At 40.3% G+C, this 26193-nt stretch overlaps 2 protein-coding genes across 4 annotated transcripts in view; both read left to right on the forward strand.

The window, feature by feature from the left end:
* PIP5K1B (phosphatidylinositol-4-phosphate 5-kinase type 1 beta) overlaps positions 1 to 26193 on the forward strand; it is a 348088-nt gene that overhangs the window by 76203 nt on the left and 245692 nt on the right. The gene's annotated exons all lie outside the window — the stretch shown is intronic.
* Positions 13601 to 16951, forward strand: PABIR1 (PP2A Aalpha (PPP2R1A) and B55A (PPP2R2A) interacting phosphatase regulator 1). Its single transcript, XM_061425489.1, has one exon. The coding sequence runs from the start codon at positions 13617 to 13619 to the stop codon at positions 14604 to 14606; it is 990 nt and encodes a 329-aa protein (XP_061281473.1). The 5' UTR covers positions 13601 to 13616; the 3' UTR covers positions 14607 to 16951.

Below are 26193 nucleotides of genomic sequence, written 5' to 3' on the forward strand. Positions count from 1 at the left end.
GCAGGTGAGGTGATGCGGTATTCCCATCTCTTTCAGAATTTTCCACACTTTGTTGTGATCCACATAGTCAAAGGCTCTAGCGTAGTCAATGAAGCAGAAGTAGATGTTTTTCTGAAATTCCCTTGCTTTTTCTGTGATCCAACGGATGATGGCAATATGATCTCTGGTTCTTCTGCGTTTTCTAAATCCAGCTTGTACATGTGGAAATTCTCAGTTAAAATGTTCTACTGTTACTTTTTAGATTATTTATTTATTTATTTATTTTTGGCTGCCCTGGTCCTTCGATGCTGCATGTGGACTTTCTTTTGTTGCAGAGCACAGGCTGTAGAGCCTAACCTCAGTAGTGTGGCACATGGGCTTCATTGGCCTGTGGCCTGTGAAATATCCCCAGAACAGGGGTCGAATCCGTGTTCCTGTATTGGCAGGTGGATTCTTAACCACTAAACCACCAGGGAGGTCTACTCGTGTCACTTTAAATCACTGATTTCAGCCAGTGTCTCCAGTGTGATTGGAAGAGCCTCCAGCTTCATTTCAGCTCTTTTCTCCTTTGGTTAGACTTGTTGCAGGAAAAGAGCCTCAGCTCCTGCTCCTTTTTCCTGGCCTTTGGCCATCTTGCTGAGATTCTGTCCTTTGAGATCAAAACATAAATAGGAAAAAGTCCAGATAACAGAAAAACAAAAACTCTCACTTGAAGATTTTATTCAACTAGTGTAATTAGAAGACGGGATCTCATGCTCCAAATGAAACAGACTAGGACAGACACCCTTTGGGACCTTTTTTCAAGAGTTCTTCGTAGACCTCTGTTCTTCCCCTCAATCAGCTAATAGCAACCTCCTCAAATGTTAATACTTTAATTAGTACTTATGAGCAGTAGAGTTGATTTTCATTCCAATCATTTCCAACCTTTGGAGCACATCAGATTCACTTGGGAAAATTTTTTTTCAATAAAAATGCCAATATCAAGCCCCAGGCCTATTAAGTGAGAATCTCTAAACTGGGGCTCTGTTCTGTTTGTTTTTAAAATTCCATAGATGATTATGATGCTCACTTAAGGCTGAGGACATGAGATCTAACCTAGTTTATAGTTAATAATGTGCTGCTTACCTCCTCCCTGGACTCTCAACTTCCCTGAGGTTGTTTTCATCTTTATTATACCCTCTACAGTGGTAAAGAATCTGCCTGCAATGCAGGAGACCCTGTTCAATTCCTGGGTTGGAAAGATCTGCTGGAGAAGGGGTAGACTACCCACTCCAGTATTCTTAGGCTTCCCTCGTGGCTCAACTGGTAAAGAATCCACCTGCAATGTGGGAAACCTGGGTTCAATCCTTGGTTTGGGAAGATCTCCTGGAGAAGGGAAAGGCTACCTACTCCAGTATTCTGGCCTGGAGAATTCCATGGACTCTATAGTCCATGGGGTTCAAAGAGTCAGACATGACTGAGTGACTTTCACTTTTTACAGATCCTTAATCATACGAGATTTTGAGTGTTTGATGATTTGAAGGAATTCAAAATCTCAGGGTTCTAACAGAGAAGCTTTCTCACCAGTATTTATTTAGTTTTCAAACTGAACTGCATATAGAGTTGGCACTCAGTAAATATCGCAGAAAGAGTTGGCTGGCTGGGTGGTGCCTAGGAAGGAGAAGTGAGGCAACAGTCTAGTTAAATAAGATGCACTGTTTATGGTCCCAGGATTTGTTTTGAGATATCTCATGTCTGGCTGTGGAAGAGCTTCCTTCATTTAACCTCAATTAATGTTTAGGACAATCATTCAATAAGTGGGACTGTTTACCCTCATTTTTAGATGAGGGAAAGGATTTCTCTGGTGGCTCAGATGGTAAAGCATCTGCCTACAATGCGGGAGACCCAGGTTTGATCCCTGGGTCAGGAAGATTCCCTGGAGAAGGAAATGGCAACCCACTCCAGTATTCTTGCCTGGAAAATCCCATGGATGGAGGAGCCTGATGGGCTACAGTCCACGGGGTCACAAAGAGTCAGACACGACTTCGCTTTCACTTAGATGAGGAAACTGAGTCTCAGGGAAGGAAAGTAACTTGACTCTCAAGGCCACACACCTGTAAGTTACACAGTCAAGATTTAAACCCAGTTTCTCTGACTTCACAATGCAGATTTCTTAAAGACTGTTTAAGCAGCACTTTGCAAAGAGAGTAGAGCTTTAGAGCAATTTGGGCACATACTTGGGTTTGCCACTTCCCTTGCCCCTTCCACTGCCTGCCTTCTTTTTGCTCTGTCTTCCTCTCTGTAGTCTGTTTACCTGCTCTCCTACCATACCAGGTGCAGTAATGGAAGGATTTTAGTGAAAGGAAGGGGCTGTACTCTGATGAGATTATTTCAGAAAGTTCACTCTGGCAGTATTTGTGCAAATTGTGCAGGACTGGAGCCATCCTAACATGCCCAAAACTTACTGAAGCTACTGAAGTAGTTAGGGGCAGACAGAATGCTTTAGTAATAGAGGCAGAAAGAAAGGAGAGGCTGCCAACTGTTAAGCAAGTGAAGTTGGAGAGACTTAGTGACGGGTTAGATGGGAGATCTGAAGGGCTGGAGAGATTTAGAATCTATGGAGTGTTGCTGTGGTTGTCTGGAGAGATTGCTGTGAATTCATTCTCAAGAGAAGTAGTAGATCTGGGGCAGGGAGAAGTGAGTGTCCACAAACGAGTTTGATGGATCTGTGAAACATAAAGTTTGGAATTGTCTTATATATTACAGACAGGAATTGTCTTATATATTATATATTACAGTCTAGAGATAGGTCAGCCCTATTTAGGGATACAAATCTGAGACATCAGCATATTGGTCATAGTTGAAACCATGGAAGTGAATACTGTTGTTTAGAGAAAAAGTTGAAAGGGAACCCGGAGAGCACTGAGGAAGTGATTTCTGTGACTTTAATAAAGCATACTGAAGGCCTTTTTGACCTTGAAGAAATCTTTGGCTCTCTCTGAACCGATGTCCTTGCTGATAAAGGTTAGTGTAGGGGATGTCTAAAGCCCCTTTTGCAGCTGACATTCTGTGGTACTAATCCTTTGCGTTAGTTTTCATTACTGCTTTGGGACAAATATGACATTTATTAATTGCTTGATTTTTGTAACCTTGCAAGTTATCAGTAAATCCATGCAGTCACATTGGTCCCTCGTGTGTCTGATTTGCAGAATGACTGCCCTGTACATGTCAAGTCCTCTATCGTTCTTTTTTTTAAATTATTTTATTTTTGGCTGTGATGGGTCTTCATTGTTGCCTGAGGGGTTTCTCTAGTTTGGTCTGCAGGGGCTACTTTCTTGGTGCAATGCGTGGGCTTCTCATTGTGGTGGCTTCTCTTATTGCGGAGCATTGGCTCTAGGGCACATGGTTTCAACAGTGGTGGCACTTGGGTTCAGTAGTCGTGGCACATGGACTTAGTTGCCCCGTGTGGGATCTTTCTGGACCAGGGATCGAACTTGTGTCCCCTGCATTGGCAGGTGTATTCTTAACCACTGGATCATTCCTTGAAAATAGCCTGGAGCACCATGATCATGGCAGGTTTGAGGAATCCACCTGTGTTACATGAGTTGAGCCTCTGAAGCCGGACCCCTGGGCTTAAATTCCTCTACCCCTTAACTGGTTATGTCATCTCAAGCACCTTTTTTTAACCTCTGTTTCTCTTTCCCCTCATCTATAAACTGAGGATAATAATCCTAGAAATGGTGTAGAGATTAAATGAGTTGCTATCTCCACGGTACTTAGAAGGGTACTTGGCACATATGCCCTCAGTAAATGTAAGCTCTAAGTGGAGGATGATAATGATAACAACAACATTGTCTGGTAAAAACTGTCATAACCATAAAAGCTGAAGAAGTCTCCTCTCTCAACTTTCAGTTTTCAAATGGAGAGTGAAGAAGAAACATCTGTACCACTTCCTAATAAGTGGGACTTTCAGATGATTGAACTCCATCGGTGGTAAAAATTAATTTCCTACCAATAAATTGAGCTGCAGGTAAAAAAGCATGCAGATGCTGAATTATGGTTGCATTTAGTTTATAAATTAGTTAGTATGAGATAGGAGACAATAGAGCACCCTTCCCACTATTTAATACTCTGTTTTTTGTTGCATTTACTAGTCATATTAGTGTGAAGCTAGATAAAAGCAAAAGGGCAAATTAGGAACTTCCCCCTTTCTCAGTAATAGCACTCACTGTCTTCAAGCATCTTAGAGGTTAGGTAACTCTTGCCTGTGCAGCTGTCATCCTCTAAAGCTAAAAGTTTTCCCCTAATGCATGTAGTTTATAAATCTATAGATTTGGGGCAGCAGCTTCAAGCTTCTGCAGATCATTTGACCTGGTCCTCAAAATATACCTACAAGGTATCAGCTACCTGGAGGGAAAGATGCATCTCGAGGAATGGTAACCCTTGAAACTTCTTGAGCCTTTTTCTGATCTCTTCCCCTTTCCTCTAACAATTTTGAGAGGGACTGGGTTCATGGTGTTTATCAGGCTCAGCCAAATGTGTGTCTGTGCATTTTATTATATGCCAGGAAGGACAGTAGCATGACAGCAGGAATTCAAAACAGGTTTTACAATGAATAAATGAGAATAAGCCTCTGGGATTAGTCCCGACTGAAAAGTTCAGCGTGATCAGGGAAGGTTGCTACTGCTGTTGGGATGGGCAAATTGTTTGCTGCAGGGAATAGGATTCACTGATGCAGCTACATTTTTAGTTCCTGATGGCCTCTCCACCCGCCATGGGGTTCATCTCTCCTCGGACAGACTCAAGAGTGAAATTCTTAGAAATGTGTTTTTTCTTATTTTGCAGCCTTCGAAGTTGTCCACTTGATTGCAGATGAGCTTCTCAGTTCATATCTGTTAGACCACAGAAACTGTGTCTCTCTAAAAATTACTATAGTCTTAGAGAAGAAGATGAGAGAATTTTCTTCCACAGAATCAAATTAAAAAGCAAGAAAACAAAGGACGCTTTTTGGTGAAAGTAGTGGAAGGGTTTAGTTCAGTTCAGTCACACAGTCATGTTCAACTCTTTGCGACCTCATGGACTGCAGCACGCCAGGCTTCCCCATCCATCACCAACTCCCAGAGCTTGCTCAAACTCATGTCCATCAAGTCAGTGATTTCATCCATCCATCTTATCCTCTGTCATCCTCTTCTCCTCCTGCCATCAGTCTTTCCCAGCAACAGGGTCTTTTCCAAGGAGTCAGTCCTTCACATCAGGTGGCCAAAGTATTGGAGTTTCAGCTTCAGCATCAGTCCTTCCAATGAATGTTCAGGACTTATTTCCTTAAGGACTGACTGGTTGGATCTCCTTGCAGTCCAAGGAACTCTCAAGAGTTTTCTCCAGCACCACAGTTCAAAAGTATCAATTCTTCGGTGCTCAGCTTTCTTTATGGGCCAACTCTCCCACCCACTTCTCCTTTGGAGAAGGAAATGGCAACCCACTCCAGTATTCTTGCCTGGAGAATCCCAGGGATGGTGAAGCCTGGTGGGCTGCCGTCTATGGGGTCACACAGAGTTGGACACGACTGAAGCGACTTGGCAGCTCCCACCCATACATGACCATTGGAAAAACCATAGCTTTGCTAGATGGACCTTTGTCACAAAGTAATGTCTCTGCTTTTTAATATGCTGTCTAGGTTGGTCATAGTTTTTCTTCAAGGAGCAAGCATCTTTAAATTTCATGGCTGCAGTCACCATCCACAGTGATTTTGGAGCCCAAGAAAATAAAGTCTGTCACTGTTTCCATTGTTTCCCCATCTATTTCCCATTAAGTGACAGGACCAGATGCCACGATCTTCGTTTTTTGGATGTTGAGTTTTAAACCAGCTTTTTGATTCTCCTCTTTCATTTTCATCAATAGGCTCTTTAGTTACTCTTCACTTTCTACCATAAGGATTGTGTCATCTGCATATCTGAGGTTATTGACATTTCTCCTGGCAGTCTTGATTCCAGCTTGTGCTTCATCCAGCCCAGCATTTTGCATGATGTACTCTGCATATAAGTTAAATAAGCAGGGTGACAATATACAACCTTGACGTGCTCCTTTCCCAATTTGGAACCAGTTTCAGCATCAGAAAAGGCAGAGGAACCAAAGATAAAATTGCCAACATCTGTTGAATCATAGAAAAATCAAGAGAGTTCTGGAAAAACATCTGCTTTATTGACTACGCCAAAGCCTTTGACTGTGTGGATCACAGAAAACTGTGGAAAATTCTTAAAGAGATAAGAATACCAGACCACCTTACATGCCTCCTGAGAAATCTGTATGCAGCTTAAGAAGCAATGGTTAGAACTGGACATGGAACAGTGGACTGGTTCCAAATCAGGAAAGGAGTGGAAGGGTAGGCAGGCTCATTTTGTGATCATAGCATGGAGTATTTTCATTGAGAGAAGCCTGTGTGTATGGAGTCTTTACTGCTTACAAAGCCTATTAAGGACATCATTTGATGTTTACAACAGACATTGTGTCTCTACTTCATAAATGAGTAAAGCAAGCCCAGAGAAGCTGACAAACTTGTCTAAGGTCACTGTGCTGGAAGTACTATTGTCTGACTCCAGGTTTGGAACTTTTTTTTTTTTTTTTTTTTGCTATAGTCATACTGGCACTAATATGTTGAACACTTTTAGAAGTGTCCCAGATACCCAACTGGAAGGCCCAAGTATATAAACCCAACTATATTTGCAACTTTTGCATGTTTTAAAGTTAACTTTATACATTATCCATAAAGCCATCAGTTCTTTTTTCCCTGCTTGCTAGTTGGGTTAATCCTTTAGGAGAAAGATAGCAAACAGGCAGAGAGAAACATGTAACATGTAAATAGTAAAGGACAATGATCAAAACCCTGGTTTATGGCTTAAAAGAAGACACTAAAAAAAATGGGTGCTGCCTAAAATGTAAAGATGGAGAAGGCAATGCACCCCACTCCAGTGCTCTTGCCTGGAAAACCCCATGGATGGAGGAGCCTCGTAGGCTGCAGTCCATGGGGTCGCTAAGAGTTGGGTACAACTGAGCGACTTCACTTTCACTTTTCACTCTCATGCATTGGAGAAGGAAATGGCAACCCACTCCAGTGTTCTTGCCTGGAGAATCCCAGGGATGGAGGAGCCTGGTGGGCTGCCGTCTATGAGATCGTGCAGAGTTGGACACGACTGAAGCGACTTAGCAGCAGCAGCAGCAGCAGCAGCAAAATGTAAAGAAGTGGTGAAGAACAACAAAGAATGATACCAACTCTTTGTTCTATTCTGTTTGAAGGACTTAGAGAGTGGGGACTGGATGGCTATTTTTAATATCTTCCCTGATATTCTCTCTTGAAAAAAAATTTAAAAAACTACAATCTACATTTATTTGTTTGTCTGAACTTTGCTGAGGCCCTAGGCCATAGGTTCTTCTGTCAGACCTTTGCAGCCCCCATTTTGCCTTTTTACTTCCTCCATTTAAAGACTGTGGCTCCATGCAAGTGGCATGATAGCCTTTTAGCTGTTATCAAAGACGAAAGGTGAGGGGGTCAAAAGCCCCTTAGTAAACTCGTGCTTTGATTTTCTAATCCTTGCTGCTGCTTTTAAGTTTTAAGGATTAGATTTAGCACCCTCGAGGTATATGCTATGAAGGGTCTCTGTACTTACTGGCTCTCAGAAACTGTCCAGTAAACGATTGATCACAGTTCCTGAGATCATCTATTTTTCTTTCATTATGATAACAAAGTAAGATCCTTGTGGCCAGAATCGCATCCTCAAGCACATTTTTCATTCCTTCCATATGTAATAACAGCCCCTGCTGAGTTTCTTTGATGTTACTTTTGTCTCATTTGATGAATTATGCTTCGGAGGAAATGGCAGAACCAACTGGGCAGAATACACAGATTGCAGTTGAGAAAGTCAAAGGCTATGAAATGAGCTTCATTTCCTTGACTTCATGCTGTCTCAGAAATAAATAACTTTGAGGGCTCTTTGGAAACAGTGCCAAGGAGAACCAATGGTTCTGTCGGTGATCTGTAACTTGCCTCAGACAAGTGTCCAGTGTTTGTGTGAGGCTGCTGGAGACTTATTGGTGTTTAGGGCCCCAGTGAAATGTAGCTTGAGGGGGGTGTGTATATGTTTCTGTCTCCTTTCTTTGTCCTGTCAAGGCCACTGATAATGTTGTGTGTCAAAGAGATTTGGAAGCTTAGCATTCCAGTTTAGACTCTCGTGGTTAGCATTTAAACAAAGGATCTTCATTCTTATTCTGTTTTGTCTTCCATTTACATTCCAGTTCCCATTCTGTTTTTTTCTATATTGATACATTTTGAGGACTAACTTTATATGCAATAAAGTGTGTACATTTTAATCACTTTTTAAATAATTTTTTACATATGTTTATGCCTGCGTCAACAGCACCCAGAGCAGGATATTAGTCCCAAGGGTAATCACTGTTTGACTTCTACCTTTGTAGATTGCTTTTGGCTGTTCTGGAACCTCATAAAGAGGAAGTTATAAAGTGTGTACTCTTTTGTGTTTGATTTTTTCATTCAACATTATACATGTACATGTCATTGAGTAAAGAATTCATTGTATAGTGCTATTCTGTTCATGGACATTTGGGTTGTTTCCAGTTTGGGGCTATTGCAAGTAATAATGCAAGGAACATTCTTGTGCATGGCTTTTAGTAGACATAAACACTGATTTCTCTTGGCTGTATACCCCAAAGTGGAATTTCTTAATCGTAGAACATGTATATATATTTTCTTTTAGTAGGTAGTATGATGTACTACCAAACATTTCCCCTAAGTTATTGTACCAATAAACACTCCTGAGTTCGTAAACTTTGAAAGTACACTTTTCCTCTGCTATATTTTTGTTCTAGATTGGTGATATTAGTTAATGTGGGATATGGAGACATTTTCAGTTCATCTCGGATTATACATGTACACATATTTTTGTATTTCACATTCAGTATGGATTCAGAAGTGCATATTTGCCTTGTCATATGCTTGAAGATTTAATTTTAAATTGCTCCTAGGAATTAAAAGGCAGCTATGTGTTAGTTTGAAAAAAATATTAAGCACAGTAGTTTACTAAGTAGGTGTTCGCTTTTTATGATTTACTCTTAAGTGTGGTATTTACTTCATACCCAGAGTTAAAACCAGAAGAATGAATTAATTCAGGGAAGAGCTAGATCCTGCATCTGGTGTTATTTTTGCAACAGGCTGAATTGCATTTTTGCCTTTTATTTAATAACTGAATTGCTGTTTTCTCTCATTTATTTTTTATTCCTTTGAGAGGAAGGAGTAACATTGCTTAGAATTCTCAGCCCTGAGCATTTTGATTCTGTCAAGTGTATATCAGCAGATGGTTAAAAAAGAATGGAAACTTAGAACTTAAATGTCTTAGTTCACACCTTGGATTCATTCAGGTAACCTACCTGCATGGGCTGGAGGGCACTGTAACTAATGATAGTCTTGATATGAGAAGAATTATCAAAGTAAAGAGCACGTAGAATCAGTCTAGAAAGGCCTATTAGGCTGGATTTTCAAAAACTAGAGTTCTCTTCCCTTTTGGACAGAGCTATATTAGTCTGTGTATTCATTCATCACTTGAATGAACGATTCAACATTCAATGATTCAACGTACAATGATTCAACACTTGCTTATTGAGTGCTATATGCCAGGCCTTATTCTGGATACTAGGTGTATATCAGGGAGCCCCCGTGGAGTTTGGATTCTTGAGGACAAAGAGGCAAAAAAACATTGTGTACATATTGTCATGTGGTGCCCTGGAGGATAAATTAAAACAGAGTGGGGGGAGGGGAGTGTAGGCTTGGTGGTGGACTCTGCTGTTGCTTTTTATGAGGAAAGGTCAAGGAAAACCTCTTAGTCAATGATGTTGGTACAGAGAGCTGAAGGGATGGAACAGTGTAGATGTCCACTGGCAGGAAAAGTAAGCTGAGTGGAGGGGGAACATGCCTGGTGGGCCAAAGGACAGTAAGGAGGCCTCTGCAGTTGGAGGGAAGGCAGTGAGCGGGGAGAGCAGTTGGAGGTGGGTAGGCAGAGGGATGGCAGGGACCCAGACAGAGCACTATAGGTCATTGTAATGACTTCAGCTTTTTCCCTGAGTGGGAATCCACCAAAGGATTTTGAACAGGGAAGTGACTATTCAAGTTTTATTTTAAGGATGGCCTTGAAGGTTGGGTGGACAAGTGACAAGGGTAGAAACAGGGAAATGGGTGAAGATGTCTAATAGGTGTGTTCAGGTAAGAACCAAATAGCATAGATGTTTGATTTTGTGGTTATCACCATCCCTGATCTTTATTAGTGAAGATAATTATTGTTTATCCAGACACGCATGAACAATGTTGCACATTTGAGTCATGCTAGAATTAATTTAGTAATATACAAATTAGCAATATGCTATGGATTATGGTGAATACTTTTTTCCTACTCATCTAATACTGATTTTCTTCTGGAAGCTCTTCCTCTCTCACCTGTTCTTATTCAGTACTGTTGTACCATTTGTTCAGTTGTACATGCTCAAACTTCAGTTGTTTGTGACTCCTCTCTCTTCATCCCCTGTACATCCAGACAGTCAGGATCTGGGTTGTTACCTTCCAGTCTCCACACCCATCTCCTTTTCCTGCCATTCCCAACTTTAGTTTAGATCCTCTTTTCATCAAATGGCAACCCACTACAGTATTCTTGCCTGGAAAATCCCATGGATGGAGGAGCCTGGGGGGCTACAGTCCATGGGATTGCAGAGTCGGACACTACTGAGCAGCTTCACTCATCTCAGAGTTAGCTATCAAATTCTCCATCTTTAATTCATGGAGAAAGCATCAAAAAGAATATGGGTTTTGAAGTGACATCTTGATTCAGATTCATTCAGATCTTTGTTCTTCGATGTAGCTATAGGGCCTTTTGCAATTTTTGAACCTCAATTGTCCCTTTTACAAGATGAGCATAACAGTATCTGATTTATAGGATTACAAGGAAAATTAAATGATAAATGTTTAAAGTAACTGGCAGCCCTGGGCATGTAGAAAATGTTGGTTCTTTCCACCTTCCATTCTTCCACTTCTATCTATGATCCATCCACCTGGCAAGCCCTAAAGTGAAGTTGTTGTGTTGTTCCTCTTGTTAAAAACCTTCAACAGTTCCCTATTGTCCCACACGTTAAATACAAGCACTTTTTCCTGGCATTCAGAGCTCCAGTACTGATTCCAACTTTAATTTCCATCTTTTCCCCATTACCTGTTCTTCTCCATGTACTTCATGTATTAGCCAAGTTCACTATTTTATACCCATGCTGCCAAATCTATATAAAATATTATCTATTAAAATCCTACCTGTCCTTCAAATTCTCTCTCAAATACCATTGCGCTTGCAAAGGTGTAGACAATCTGGAAATGGTTTCTCCCTGTCTGAAGTGTTACTGCACATGGAGGAGGCAACACTGTGCCTGTGCTCTGGAGCCGGAAGGATGAGGTCCCACTGCTTCCTGTCATCCTGGGCGCATTACTTAATCCTTGCATCTCAGTTTCCCCTGCAAAGTGGAATAATGATACTCCCTTTATAGTTATTGTGAGGATTAAATGAGGTTCTGCCTGTGATGCACTTTAAATAGTGTCAGGCACTTGGAAAGCTTAAATCAGTTCCTAGAATTATAGGTATGCATAATCAACATTATTTCATTAGCTGGGTGACTACATGAAATAGGGGGATTTCAAATTAAAAGCTGTTTGAGAGACAGTGGAAAAGGTATGGTCTCGTATCTTCATACTGGATTCTAGTACTGGTTCCCATTACTAAACAAGCTGTGTGATGTTGACTATGCCAGCCTCTCTGGATCTTACTGTCTTCAACTGCAAAAAGGAGACCAAACAAAAATCACTAAGCTCTCTTTCAGTTCAAATTAGGCACATGGATATCTGATACCTCCAAATCAAATCAACCAAAACAGAACTCAGTTTCTACTCTAAAAGAACTCTTTCCCTGCCTCTGTAAATGATGCTGCCATTTACCCAGTTTAAGTAAAACATCTCTGAGTTGCCTTTGGATTATTTATTTCTTTCACCATCTAAATCTAATCCATCTACACGTCCTATTGGTTCTACTTTCAAAATATATCCTGAATCCATCTACTTCTCCCCCATCACCATTGATAGAACCCTAGTCCAATAATCTCTTGTCTACCCTGTTGCCATGGTTCCTAATCCATCTTTCTATCTGCACTCTTAGTCTCTTTCAGCCTGTTTTGCAAAAGTGATATAAAACATAAACCAGATAATATCATTCTCCTGCTCAAAACTCGCAGTGAGTTTTCATCATACTTAGACTAAGATCCAAACTCTTTTACCCCCTCATATCACTCTCTCCCTTATGCTTCAGCTGCTCGGCCCTTTTGTTTTCTTGCCAGTTCACCACACTTAGGTTTGCCTTGGTCCTTTGCATCTGCTATTCTCTGTGGTTGGAATATTCATTCCCCAGATGTCAGCAGGACTTGCTTCGTGTCATTTTGATCCCAGCTCTGTCTAATTGCACCCTCCCTTCTCCCAGTAGTGGTCTGTCACACCGCCCTATTTTATTTTTTTCCTAAGGCTTACCACTATCTAAAAAATAGCTCACGTATTTATCTCTCCCCCCGACCCTGCCCCAAGTAGAAATTAAATGTTTTCATAGGGCCTGATTCCTACCACAGTGCCTGGCACATAGTTGGCACACAGAAGAAAAAAAGAATCTGACTGAATACACTAAAGAATAAGTATAAACTAATTTTTAATGAGATATGAAAGTTTATATTAATTACATGACCCAAGTATTGTGTTTTTAATGTTCGAGGTCCTGTTGGTTTTTCCTTCATTTAATCCCTCATACTGAATGAACATGATTGAGCACATACACTTGTGTTAGATATATGACTGTAAATAAAACAATAGTAATACAATTACAGGTTGGTTTTTTCCCTTCTTGACCTGAATAGTTCCCAGATTTACCACTTTCCAACTCCTTTCCTACAGTACCACTTTACTGGAAATACCCATCATTCTCGTCCAGAGGATTGCCTCCTCTCTGTCTTTTTCTGTGGGTTCTAATCTCCCAGTAACGTATTCTCCGGAATGCAGCCAGAGACCTTTTCAGTCGCTATTATACCCATGCTGAAAAACCTTCTGAGTTTTTATTGTTCTCAGGATGAACGTCCACCACATCACGTCCTGCTAGCTCACTGTACACTCCAGGCCATACTCACTCCCTCCCTTCCTGGTTCCCGCCAGCCACAGGGCTGGCAGTCCTCGCTTCCCGGGGAGTTATACACCGCATCCTTTTGGCCTGCTTTTCGGGATCTCCAGAGATTGGCCCTTCCTCAGAGAAGGCCTCTCGGATTAAGACCAACTCCTCTCCTCACCATATAACCCAAAGTCGCAAAGTGCTTCTTTTTCAGAGCTGTAACTTTATAAACATATACTCCTGAATATGATAACCTTATTCACATGTGTTAAAGCAAGTTTGCACTCAAAGCTATTTGCGGAAGAAACATATTGACTCCCTTCCCAACCACTCCTCGCCCCTCCCCCTAGGGCTGCGGCGCAGCTCTTACGCTTTCAGCCAGCGCCAGGCACAGACTTTGCAGAGCGCTTGCGCGGAGGGGCACGCATGCGCAGAGGGACGAGCCCGCTGACAGATTCTCGGTGGCGGTGGCGGCGGCCGCGGCCCTGGACTGCGGGGAATGGGAATCCTAGGTCTCTGACTGAGCACCGCCCCCGCCTCCGTGCCCGCGACATGGCCCAGGAGAAGATGGAGCTAGACCTGGAGCTCCCTCCGGGCTCAGGTGGGAGCCCGGCGGAGGGCAGCAGCAGTGGCGGCGGCGGGGGCCTCAGGAGATCTAACAGCGCCCCCCTGATCCACGGCCTCAGTGACACTTCTCCGGTGTTCCAGGCCGAGGCGCCGAGCGCCAGGCGAAACAGCACAACGTTCCCGAACCGCCACGGCCTGCTTCTGCCGGCCTCCCCAGTCCGCATGCACAGCAGCCGCTTGCACCAGATCAAACAGGAGGAGGGCATGGACTTGATCAATCGAGAGACTGTCCACGAGCGCGAGGTGCAGAACGCAATGCAGATAAGCCACTCCTGGGAGGAAAGTTTCAGCCTGAGCGACAACGACGTGGAGAAATCTGCCTCCCCGAAACGCATCGATTTCATTCCGGTGTCGCCAGCACCGTCGCCTACCCGGGGAATTGGAAAGCAGTGTTTTTCACCATCCTTGCAAAGTTTTGTGAGTAGCAATGGATTGCCTCCAAGTCCTATTCCCAGCCCAACGACCCGATTTACTACCCGGAGAAGCCAGAGTCCCATTAATTGCATTAGACCAAGTGTTCTTGGACCATTGAAAAGAAAATGTGAAATGGAAACTGAATATCAGCCAAAGAGATTTTTCCAAGGCATCACCAACATGCTTTCTTCTGACGTTGCGCAGCTGTCAGATCCGGGTGTGTGTGTATCTTCCGATACCCTTGATGGAAACAGCAGCAGCGCCGGATCTTCTTGTAACTCACCAGCGAAAGTCAGCACTACCACCGACTCTCCTGTGTCGCCTGCCCAAGCGGCCTCTCCATTTATTCCAGTAGATGAACTTTCATCTAAGTGATTCACCCACCCTTCCTGAGACTCGGTTTTGTTTTTGCAATGGAGAGAAAAATCAAGTTGGAACAAGCACTGAACTTTGTCGATTAATTTGAGGCTATTTCCTATTTGACCTTTTTCCTTTTTTGGAATTTCCTGAAATGTTGTTATTCTAGAGAACTTTTATGCCAGATTCCTGCGGATGCCCTTGAATTCAGTGTAGTAATATTTTCAGACTTTTTCCCAATAAGTGTGTTGAAGCATACATCTTTACGCTGCTAATATGTCTAAATACATATGTTATCCCTTGATTTTTTAAAAAACTGAGAGCTCTATTTATTTATGGGATTAAGTTCTGATGAAAATATAAATGTTGAATTAATCAGCATAGTAAACTGATGTTTTAAAATTCCATACTTCATGCCCACACTAATTTTTAATGTTATTGTCAGTGATTGCTAACTTCTATTTGATGAAGAACAATAACTTACCTATGTACAGCTATTTTTAAAGTGTTAGTTTTATCCATCCAGTGGTTGTCAGTTTTACCCAGGAGTCCTTGAATATTTAATTATCTGGGTATAGAAGTGGATGGGAGGGGGGGAAGCTGATAAAAGAGCAAAATATGAAAGTTTGCAACAGATCTTTTAAATATACAAAAGTAAACATTTAAACATTTTCTAATGAAATTTTAATAGTAATTTAATATGTCATTACAAATATAACTACTATACAGAATTTCTTCTTCTTTTTTTTTTAACCAGATAGTGCATTCCTATGGGTATATTCCTGAAGTTAAATGGGACAGTGCCTTGCAGTCTTAGCCCACTGTACGTAGGCTGAGGCCAGGTTCTTTGTACCACTGCAGACTTTATCAATTGTAGAAAATGTGTGGGAAGCCCTGTTGAACTTGAGCAGAGCGCCTAGGCAGATGAAACTCTCTCAGTCATTGATATGCTTTAATAAGATATTCCGTCGTGCCTCAGTGAAAATTCTTGCCAACAAGGAGCTCAAGAAACTTTTGGCTGCTTTTCCACTTTGTCCATCTGTCACCTTCTTGGTTTTCCCTGGCTCAGGAAGGAAGCAGCTGTTTCCTTGCCAACAGGTCCTTCCTCTCCACCTCCCAAGAAACTAGGGCATCATCAGTTAGAAAAAGGTACAGTGTGACTCAAATTTCTCCCAGTAAGAAACAACAGGACTGTGGAATTGTTTCAGGAACCTCTGTGGTTAAAACTACAGCTGGAGTTGACTGCCTGGGGGATGTCAGTTAATTAAGGGGCAATGAGTTGCCAGAGAAAATCAGGGGAGGGTCACCTAGGTAAATCATTATTTAATTTAGGTTTTAGTAAAGGTAGAATTATGAAATGTTTTTTTACAATTAAGACAAAGTATGAAAATATTTAATGACAGATTTTTTTTATATGATACTTTATTTCCTGTATCTTCCTTAACTAGATAACTAGGTAGATAGAAAGAATGGCAAACAAAAGGGAAAGGGGAAAAAAATAAGAGAGACCAAGAAACCAAGAGAAAAAGTTCCGGCTCACTTTAAGTTATTGCCTACAGAGACGTTACAATTATATGGAATTTTTACAACTATGAGAATAAATGGAACCGGTCAACTCAAGAATTCAGTGAATTACAGCGAGGGTAAGATTGTGTCCACAGGCTTAAAGTTCTATATTCTGGGTAATAGTGTTAATGTGCTCCAGTTCTGACCTTGTTGCTCAAATTCACATTTATATATCCAACTTCCTGTTGGGCGCTTTGACCTACTCCCAGAGGTTCTTTAACCTCAGCATCTCCAGAGCAAAATTTAGTATCTTTTCTTTTAACCTGTTCTTGGATGATCTAAAATTGTCATCTTGTCTAATTTCCTAAACTCAAAACCAGGGGCAGCATCTTTGACTTTTCCCTCTTCCTGTGCTGCCATATCCAGCTCAATCACCAGGTCCTGTCTGCTTGCGAACTGAGTCTCATATCTCCCTTTCTCTATCTCTGTTGCCCCTGAATTTAGCTTAAGTCCCCGCCTAAGTGATCTCCCAGCCTATTTTCTTACCTCCCTTTTGATCCAGGCTTCGTACTGCCTGTAAAGTAAACTTTCTAAAATACTTGATTTTGTCATCCTCCTGCTTAAAAACTTTATATGCTTCACCATTTTGTACATTTTTGTGAATGCTTTCTTCAGCTTGACATAGAAGGTCCTTCATGAACTGCCTGTACGCTAAAACAGTATATCACCCTCTGCTCATCCTGTCCCAGTTACATGTCCTTTCTTCTTTGTAAACCCTAGACCAGTTTGTAATCTTTAAATATGCCTTGTACTTTAATGTATTTGTACCTTTGATTAAATTGTTTCTTTCCCTAGAATGCCATTCCTGTCCTTTTCACCCTGGAAAATGCTGTTTCTTTTTATTGCATTTGAATTTAACTATGAAATAATGTATACTTTCTACTTATAAAAATATTTAAACAATGCAGGTATCTATATAGTAAAAAGTGAAAATTTGTCTGTATCTACTATGTAAAATTCATCTTCCTTTCCTATAGGTAATTTCTGTTAATAATTCAGTTTATATTGTACAAGATATTACTCTGCATTCCATGTATATAGGTATATAAATTTCAGAAAACCAACATCTCACTGACATCTCTTTTCTTTCCCTCATATCTAATAATTTACCAAATCTTATTGATCTTGTCTTCTAGAATCTGTCTTCTTTAATCTCAGCTGCCACCCAGATCCAGCCTACCATCGTGTCCTGCTTAGGCCTCCTGATTCCTACTTGTCCCTTCACACTCTCTGCTTGGCCACCTGTTCATCTTCCATAGATCAACCAGAGTAATCCTTTTAAAGTTGCAGATCAGATCCTTACATTTCTCAGCTTAAAGCTTTTCATCTGCTTCCTGTTCTTGTGGTATACCAAAAGGTATTCATTCTAGCTTAGGAGGCCCTGTGCAATCTGGCCTTTGCCTTTCCCTTCCCTTGTTTGCATTCCACCCTTACTGGCTTGCTTCTCATTCAGTACATCTTGTTCTCTCCTGTCTTACCACCTTTTACCAGATCCTCTTCCCTAAAGGTATAGAGAAACCTTTATTTCTGTAAGTTTGTTTTTCTATATCGGTGGTAAGTTTTAAATCCAATAAGCCTCTAAGTTTTTATAGACAATTTACATTATTGTTCATAACTCCAGTCATTACTGTAAAATGTAAGGGGCTAGCTGATATAAGAATTATCCTTCAAAAAACATTTTTAAGGTATTAGTATTGTTAATCTATAAACTTGGTGCTAGAAGCCCCAAAGCACATAACATTGAGTTCAAGTGTAGTTCATCATATGTAACAAACCTCTGTTGTATATTTTCCTTTGTTATGTTTGTTAAAAACAGCAGTGCAAGTGGAAAAAAATAATTAGTAGTCACCAGATCTGCGACTGCAGGATGTCAGAACCTTTAAGCATACTTAAAAGATTGATTGTAATCAAGAATAATCGGTATGGGGTTGCCTTCCAGTGGATCTCATTTATCTGTTTAGCCAGCTACATACCTACAACAAGAGACCTCTCTCAGATAGTTGGCATATAATTGGGAAAGGGTCAAGGCTTATGAGGGAAACATGACTGAGAATTGTTTTCTTATTGGCATGTTTTTAGGTCAGTAGAAAAAGTCTGAAGGTCCAAGAGAGAAGTGGGATACTGGGGGTGGTGGTGGGGGGGGGAGGGAATAGTTGCCAAAGCAACAAACCAAAGATGGTGATGTAACTGACATTTCCTGAGTAGCATCAGAGAATAGAAGAACGAGTTGGTCTTGGAAAGCACTTTCCCCCCCGCTTTTTGCAATAGGAAAGAGAGTGAAATGGCTAGACAGCAAAAGCAGTAAATGTTGATTCATGTTGCAGGAGTTTAGGGATATGGAGGAAGGCATATGAAAATTGAAAGAATTTCTGATTGCTTCTATTTTCCAATTTTTAAAGAGTGTAGGATATTTGAGGGTAGGGCAGGAGTACCTTTCGAAGTTTGAGTGAAGTAAAGGTTTAATGCTGCCTCTGAGAATCTGTAAAGAGTGACAAGGGTGAGTAGGAGTTTTGTTAGGCCACATTAGATGGCAGGTGCAAAAGAAGAAGATTGGATTAACCTAGGTTTGGGAGTTCGTTACGCAGGTACTTGGTAAAGCCCAGTGTGTGAAGCAATTAAGGGTTTTGCTGAAAGTGGAGTTGAGTGATTGGCCAAGATCTTGAAGATGTTACAAGAAGTCAGCAGTGGGTCACGGACTAGGCTGTTTTTTCAAGATCTTACATTCCATTTGACCATGACAAATGGAGAGTCTGATCTTACTGCAGAACTCAGTTTATCAGTTTTGCCCATGTTTTTTCATGTTCATTTTATTCAGAGAATCAATCCTAAATCAGCAAGCCTTGAATTCCATTTAGATGATTAAAAAAAGAAAAACACAAAAAAACTTTTTTTGAGTCAGATTGCTCACTGTAGCCAAGACAGTTCTTTATGCCTTCTCTACCTTGCCATCCAACTAAAAAAGTTTTCTTAAAAGTTAATATGACCTTTATATTCAAATGTCTATTATAGAGTACTTAACTGCGTGTCAGGCTATGTTCTAGCTGCTAAACAATTTGTATTATTTCATTTAATGTTCATCACTGTCCTCTGAGTAAATTAGTGCCATTATTATTCTCATTTTATTAGTGAGGAAATGGAGTCACAGAGAGATTAGGTAACCTGCTCAGGATTCTGAAGTAGTAGGCAGGCAATATACTGTAGTGGTTAAAAACAGGCTGTGGAGCCAGGTGGCTGAGGTAAGGATAAAGTGGGTCACTATATGTCAAGTTCTTACAGCAATGCTGGCAATTTCTGTAGAAGTATCAACTGTCATTACTATCCTTGTGGGGATGGTTGTTGTCATTATATTATTGTTGTCATCTAGTGTGGACTTGCTGAGGAATCATTTATCATCCTTGACGGGTGAAACTCCTCCTTTCACACTAGTAACAACGTACCCTTCAACCCTCTAGGCAGCCTGTCCTTTTATAAGATGAGTGTTTTCAACATCGGATTCTTCTTAGAGTGAGCAGACATTTCCCTCTGTAAGTTCCCCCATTTAATTCATGTCCAATTCTCTGGAAAATGCAGAACAAGTCTTATCTCTTATTTATATGATAACCTTCCCTTCACAAATCAGAAACACTGATCCCTCAGTAATTACCTCTTCTTCTGGATTTGAGGACTCTTGAGGAGTTTTTTCACTGTGCTTTCTTCATAAAGTCGAGCTATCCTTGCTTGGCAGGTAGGATTTTCACAAGACAGTGATCCCTTTAAGACTGTTTCCTTTCCCTCATAGAAAATGGTCTAATAACTTGAATCGTTGCCAGTAGTAATAATAATTGGCACTAATGCTTATTGAGTATTCAGTATGGGCCTAGACACTATTTTCTGTGCTTCAATCCTCATGACAACCCTATGAGGTAAATGCAATGATTATTCCCATTTAACATGAGAAATCCAAATACATTTTCTCAAGTCTCTGTTACTTTCTTATTTTCTTCTCCTTTTGAATTTAAGTCTTTTTGTCATTTCCTATGAACAAACTTTTGGTTTTGTTTTTGAGATGAAGCCTATTTTCCAGCTTGCTAGTGTTACCACTTCTGTTTTGAATCAAATGATATGTTTACTTAAAATGGTGTCTTTAGACATTATTATCATATTAGAGGAAGCAATCAGGAGGATTGTTTTCTTTACTAAGAGGTTAAAAAAGAAGTAGAATAGAAGGAAATCATAGTTTACATATTTTAAAACTGATTTGCTATTTGAAATAAGAAATCCCAAACTACAAATTTTAGATTGTTTTAAAAAATGTGTATAAATAAAAAATACGTATATATGTTATATATGTTTTGTTATACTTGAGTTATACAGTATCCTTGGGTGTCCTTAGATTATTCTCCTAGGGAAACAAGCAAGAACCGCTTGATCCCTCCTCCCTCAAATAAACTCTATATGGTAAAAATGTATCATTTTTAGAGGAAAAGCAACAGGATTTAAATAAGTGATAGTTGCTCAGTCATGTCTGACTCTCTGCAGTGGCACAGACTGGAGCCTGCCAGGCTCCTCCGTCCATGGAATTCTCCAGACAAGAATACTGGAGTGGGTTCCTTTTCAGTATTTAAATAGCAGGATTTAAAGAGTGATCCAAAAACCTTTTATTACTTACATAACAAATTTGCCTTCTTTCTCTGTAAGAAGCTATCCCCAGAGGTTAGAGATTTAAATTCAGAACAATTGAACAATCCCTGAGAAACTTTTTTTTTTTAACCTTTACTTCATAAAAAATCACTGTTCAGCCAAAGGACCCAAAAAGGGAAAACTTAGTGTGCATTTAGTTGGTGGTCAGACTTCAAATTTCAGTGTCACATCCCTGCATTAGATACTTGGAAACAAACCATTGAAAGCCACAGTTTATTCTAAAAGGTTGCTGTCATTTTTGGAAGTTCAATAAATATTTTCAAATCACCTGAAAAGTGACTTTTGGTTCTACCTGTAAGAGAAAAGAATCTGAAGAAGCACAGGTAGATAGAGATAATTGAATCACTGTACTGTACACCTGAAACTAACACAGCATTGTAAATCAACTACACTTAAATTAAAAAATAAAAATAAGGAAATTAGCTTTAGGGAGGTTAAGTGATTTACCCAAACTCACAGAAATAGTAAGTGGATGCAGATAAAATTTGTACATATGTAGCTTGTTAGTGAAAATAGTTTTATAACAAGTTAGGCAGATAACATCAAATACTCCAATGTTGTGCATGTACAACTCAATGTACACTCACATTCGCACATATACACACCTGACCTACTTTATGAGTCTTGTTCTATATGCTTGGAGCCATATTCACCTTTATTTCCATTTTAGATTTCCTCTCCTTAGTTTTCACATAGGTAGGTTAGATTTTGTAAATTATTCACACATATATAGGTACTGTTGGCAAGAGTGTTTGGTGCCTTGATTTTGCATCAATTTCCAAATTCCAGTTGCTGCCCTAAAACAGAAACAGGTATTTTGTTCTCATACATAGGGTTTCTTTGTGCCTGATTTCTATTTCTCCTATTTGAACTTTTGGAATAAATACTTGGGTAGATGTAAAAATCACTCATTAAATTCTCAGACAGCATGACTGAAGCTAGAGAGCAGAGAACATATCACTTTTATTTACCTGTGAAAGTTGAGTTCTGTATCAATGCCAGGGATAGTTCTGGTTCTTTTCCAATTGCCTACAACGGTCTTCCAAAGCAAACTGACATCTAAGGCTTGGCTAGCAAAGCAGGTTGTGAAAGAAGACAATTGAAAAAGATCTTTTGTGCCCTTGCAAAGTAAAATGATTGGTTGATGTAGCCATTCCTGTGATTCAGACAATCCCTTCCCCTTACTTTCAGGACAAAGAATGATTTTACTGTTGCAGTGCCAGGAGGATTACTGGAACTTCAGTGATGAGTAGCTATTGAGTGTTGGTGTCTTTTGGACAGTAGAATGAGAGCTGTTGAGAAGGGGATGGGAGTGAGGAGATGAGTGGATTGGATATACCTTTTGGCACCTGAGCCCTCACGACATTGTGAACTCCCTGTGGGCTAGAGGGTGACATTGATGGTGGTTTTCTTCATGAATGTTTGTTTTTCCTTTGTTCCACTTCATTTGGGATTTGGGGTTGAATCAGTGTGTTTAAAATTTTTTTCAAGCATCTTTCCCTTTAAGGTCTCATCTTTTATGTCTTCTAAAAAATAGTGAATAATAATCCAGTGATACTGATAATTATCTTTTGTTATTATTGAAGATTACTTTGAGTCAAGAATTAAAGTTCTTGAAACTCTTTACCACTTTATACTAGGTTTAAAACTCAATTAAAATAGTCTTTCTCAAGGCCCCATTTTACCACACTACTTGCTACCTGAATTTCTAAAATGCAGACCTGAAATCAACTTTAATGGCTACCCCTTTACTTCAGGATTAAGTCCAGTTACGCAGTATGAGAATTTGCATGTCTCCACAGACCCTCTGAACCCCCTAGCTACACTGCACTGCCTGGGTTCCCCCAGCTTCCTGCTCTCATGCACTAGCTGTGCTCTGACAAGCTGTGTCCTTACTTAGAACTGTACCTCCTTCTTCCTCTGCACTCCCTACCAACCTTCTTTCCTTAACTTAGACCATGGGGATACAGCTTCTGAGAAGCCTTTCTTGATGCCTCTGCCTCTCCAGCCCTGGTCAGTTAGATAGCTTTCCTCTGCGATCTTGTTATACTCGGGCCTTGCTTCTATAAAGGCACTTGACAGGCTGACATGTATATGTGTGGTTTCTTGACTCTCTAACCTGCGTAAAAGCAAAGCCTGTCTTTTACTTCTGCCCCTAATGCCTGTGCCTAGAACGTTATAGTTACTCAAATTTACATTGAGTAGATGATTAATGGATGGATAAGTGGGTGGGAAAATGGCACAGATTGTTTTAAAGAGAAAGGAATGTAATAAGATTCTTAGGGGAACAAGCTCAGTCACATGGTTGGGTTCTTTATAGTTTGCTAGGAGACTAGAAATTCATTCATTAAGTAATTTTGATTTGAGCACCTGCCTCACACTAGCTAGTCCCTTAGGATACATCAGTGTACAAAACAAAGACTCCCATCTGTACAGAGTACACATTTTGCTTATATTCTAACAGGGTGGAGGGAGAGCAACTAAACATAATAAATAAGTAAATCCTTATATGTAATATATATAGTGAGGAATAGCAAGGATGTCAGGGTGGCAGGAGCAGAGTTATTGAAGGGAAAGATAGTTGGAGGGGCTTAGAGAGGTGGGCAAGGGTGGGGACTGTTGCAGAAACAGGTGGCATAAGGTCCTGTGTGCCATTAAAGGACACTGACTTTGAGAGATGGAGAGTTTTTGCAGGGGATTGAGCATAGAAATGGCATGACCTATCTTAGGTTTTAAAAGAAACACTCTTGCTGTCTTGACAGTAGACCATGAGCGGCAGGGGAGGAAGCCAGTAAAGATGGGGGGTAGGAACTACTCCCATTAGGGGGACCAATTAAGAGGCTTTTCAACATCTAGTAAAAGATGGTGGTGGCTTAAATGAGGGTGGTAACATTGGAGATGAGGAGAAGTAGTTAAATTCTAGATTATATTTTGAAGATAGAACCAATAGATTTTGCTCTACCTTCAAAGAAGATAGAGCTGACAGATTTAAGGTGGGTGTGAGATGCCTGGTGGAGGAGAGAGAAACTGGAAGGATGGAGTTGCCATCAACTGAGATGTGGAAATCTATGTGTGAGGTAGGATTTTTTGTTCTGGGGGTTTGGTTTGTTTGCTGCTAATGTTTGGCGGGGGGTGAGCAAGGGAGGTATGGGGACAAGAGGTATTAGGAGCTCAGTCTGGATATATTGAGTAAACAAACTTTATAGACATTCAAGTGGAGGTGTCAAGTAAGCAGTTAGATATCCGAGTCTAGAGTTCAGAAAAGAGGACTGGGCTGGAAATACATGACTGGGAGCCTTGTGCCTGTATTTAGAGTCTAGAGAATACATGAGATCATTACAGGTCACACGAATGTGTGTAAAGAATAGAAGAATAGGAACTAACCTAGGAATACTCTGTAACATTGAGAGGTCAGGAAAAATAGACTGAGAAGAAACAACCACGGAGGTAAGAAAACTGTGAGTGTGGTGTCCTGGAAACTATGTGAAGAAAACGTATGAAAGAGGATGGAGTGATCAAATGTTATCAGTTGCAGCTGATCTGACAAGTGAGGGAGGACCAAGTGTTGAGCCCTGGATTTAGTAATGTGTAAGTTACAGGTCACCTTGGTGAGAGTCATTTCATTGGAATGATGGAGTAAAAGCCTGATTAGAGGAGGTTTAAGAGAGAATAGGATGAGCAGAATTGGAGACAGCCAGATGGCTGAAGAAAGAGATTGAGTTCTTCTAGATCCTTGAGGATAAAGAAGAACTAAAGTGAAAAGGTCACTCCCTTCCCCTTCTTATGGATAAAATGCTTTTAAGCATTTCAAATATCTCTTTACATATGTATGATTATAATTTGAGACAAAAGCAAAGTCTAGTAAAATTGTTTTATGTCCCTTTTTTTTTTTTTCCATTTAGGACTATTATGAGGAGAAAGATCTATAAGTAAATGTTTTTACTCCAAACATGAGTAGACTGTTCAAGCAAAAGGTTTACAGATTCACTTCCTTCATGAATTCATCTGGTTCATTTTATTCCCTTGTCATCTATTTATCTTAATGGCTTTTTTTCCACTTATAAATTGAAATTTAATTCCACACCCGTGACACAATTATTTCTGTCTGCAAGTTTGGCCCAGTTTCTTAACCCAGAGACGTTTCCCTCTTCAGTGAGTACTGTGAGTTTTTTTTTTTTTTTTTTTTAAGTAGTTCATTGTCCTCTTAGGTTTTATTTAGGGACAGATTTTTTTTTTTCCTTATTCCTTTTTGAAATTGTTGCTGATCAGTGAGAGAGGAGAGTACCAGTTATGATAAGGAAGGAAGAATGCTTTCCCCACTTTGAATTGCTACGATTTCATTCTGATTGTAAAATATTGTCAGGTTCATTCTTGTGGGTTGGGGAGTCTGTCCCAGTCTTTCATACAAGAGGACTCAAGGACATCCAAGCCATATTTGTACTCAGGAGGGAAGAATGCTTTCTCCTGGAATTCCCTCTCTCTCCTGATATTGCGTTTCTGCCTTTCAAGACTCCAATCAAGTCCCGTTTACTCCATGGAAACTTCTGTGTTTCTCCTGGCTCTGGGTAGTATTGGTTTCCTCTTAATTGCTATACTTACTGCTTGTAACCCTTACTTTGTTGGTTGGTTTGGGGTTTTTTGTTGTTTTGAGAGAGTAGGAATGGGAGGTGGGCAGTGGAGGGCGTTAAAATCACTGCATCTGCAGACTAGTAGAACTGCTTCCCCGACCTAGCCCATCTCCCTGCTTTGTGCAAATGAGTTAATCTTTGTGTACCTGTTAAGTGGGAGTAGTTCCTACCTCAAAAAAAAGTTGTTAGAATTAGAGAAGAGAAAGCATTAGATTTATTTAGCAGAAAACTTATTTGAATAAATGGAAACCTGAAGGATATATATATTATATGTAATAACCCCCTATCTTTATGGCAGATTTCCTGAAAGAAAGAGACAAAGGCTTATATATCTTTCCTAACAACCAGTTCTTCTCTATAGAAAGAACTCGGTTCTTAATAGTGATGATAGATGGAGCTTAGGAAATGTGGTGTGTTTGCGTCTGGAAACCTGTGATATACATGTCATAAGGTATTTCATTGTTGCACATTAGTGTTTCAGGCTTTAGGACTCTTCCAGACTAAAACCCTTCCCTTGCACAGGCTAGAGATGATGGTGTGTGAAGTCAATATGCTCTCCTTTCAGTTTTCCTAACACTCATGAAAATTGCTGGGTTTTTCCCTCTCATTCACATTTTCACAGACCAGAATTCAGAAATCTGCTTTAATTTTAACACAATCTATCAAATTCTGTATAATTAGGAGAAGAGTTCAGATGACATTTTCTTTTAAACAACCTGTCATAAGGTGCA

The sequence above is a fragment of the Bos javanicus genome, chromosome 8 (genome assembly GCF_032452875.1).
Source record: "Bos javanicus breed banteng chromosome 8, ARS-OSU_banteng_1.0, whole genome shotgun sequence".
Lineage (NCBI taxonomy): Eukaryota > Metazoa > Chordata > Mammalia > Artiodactyla > Bovidae > Bos > Bos javanicus.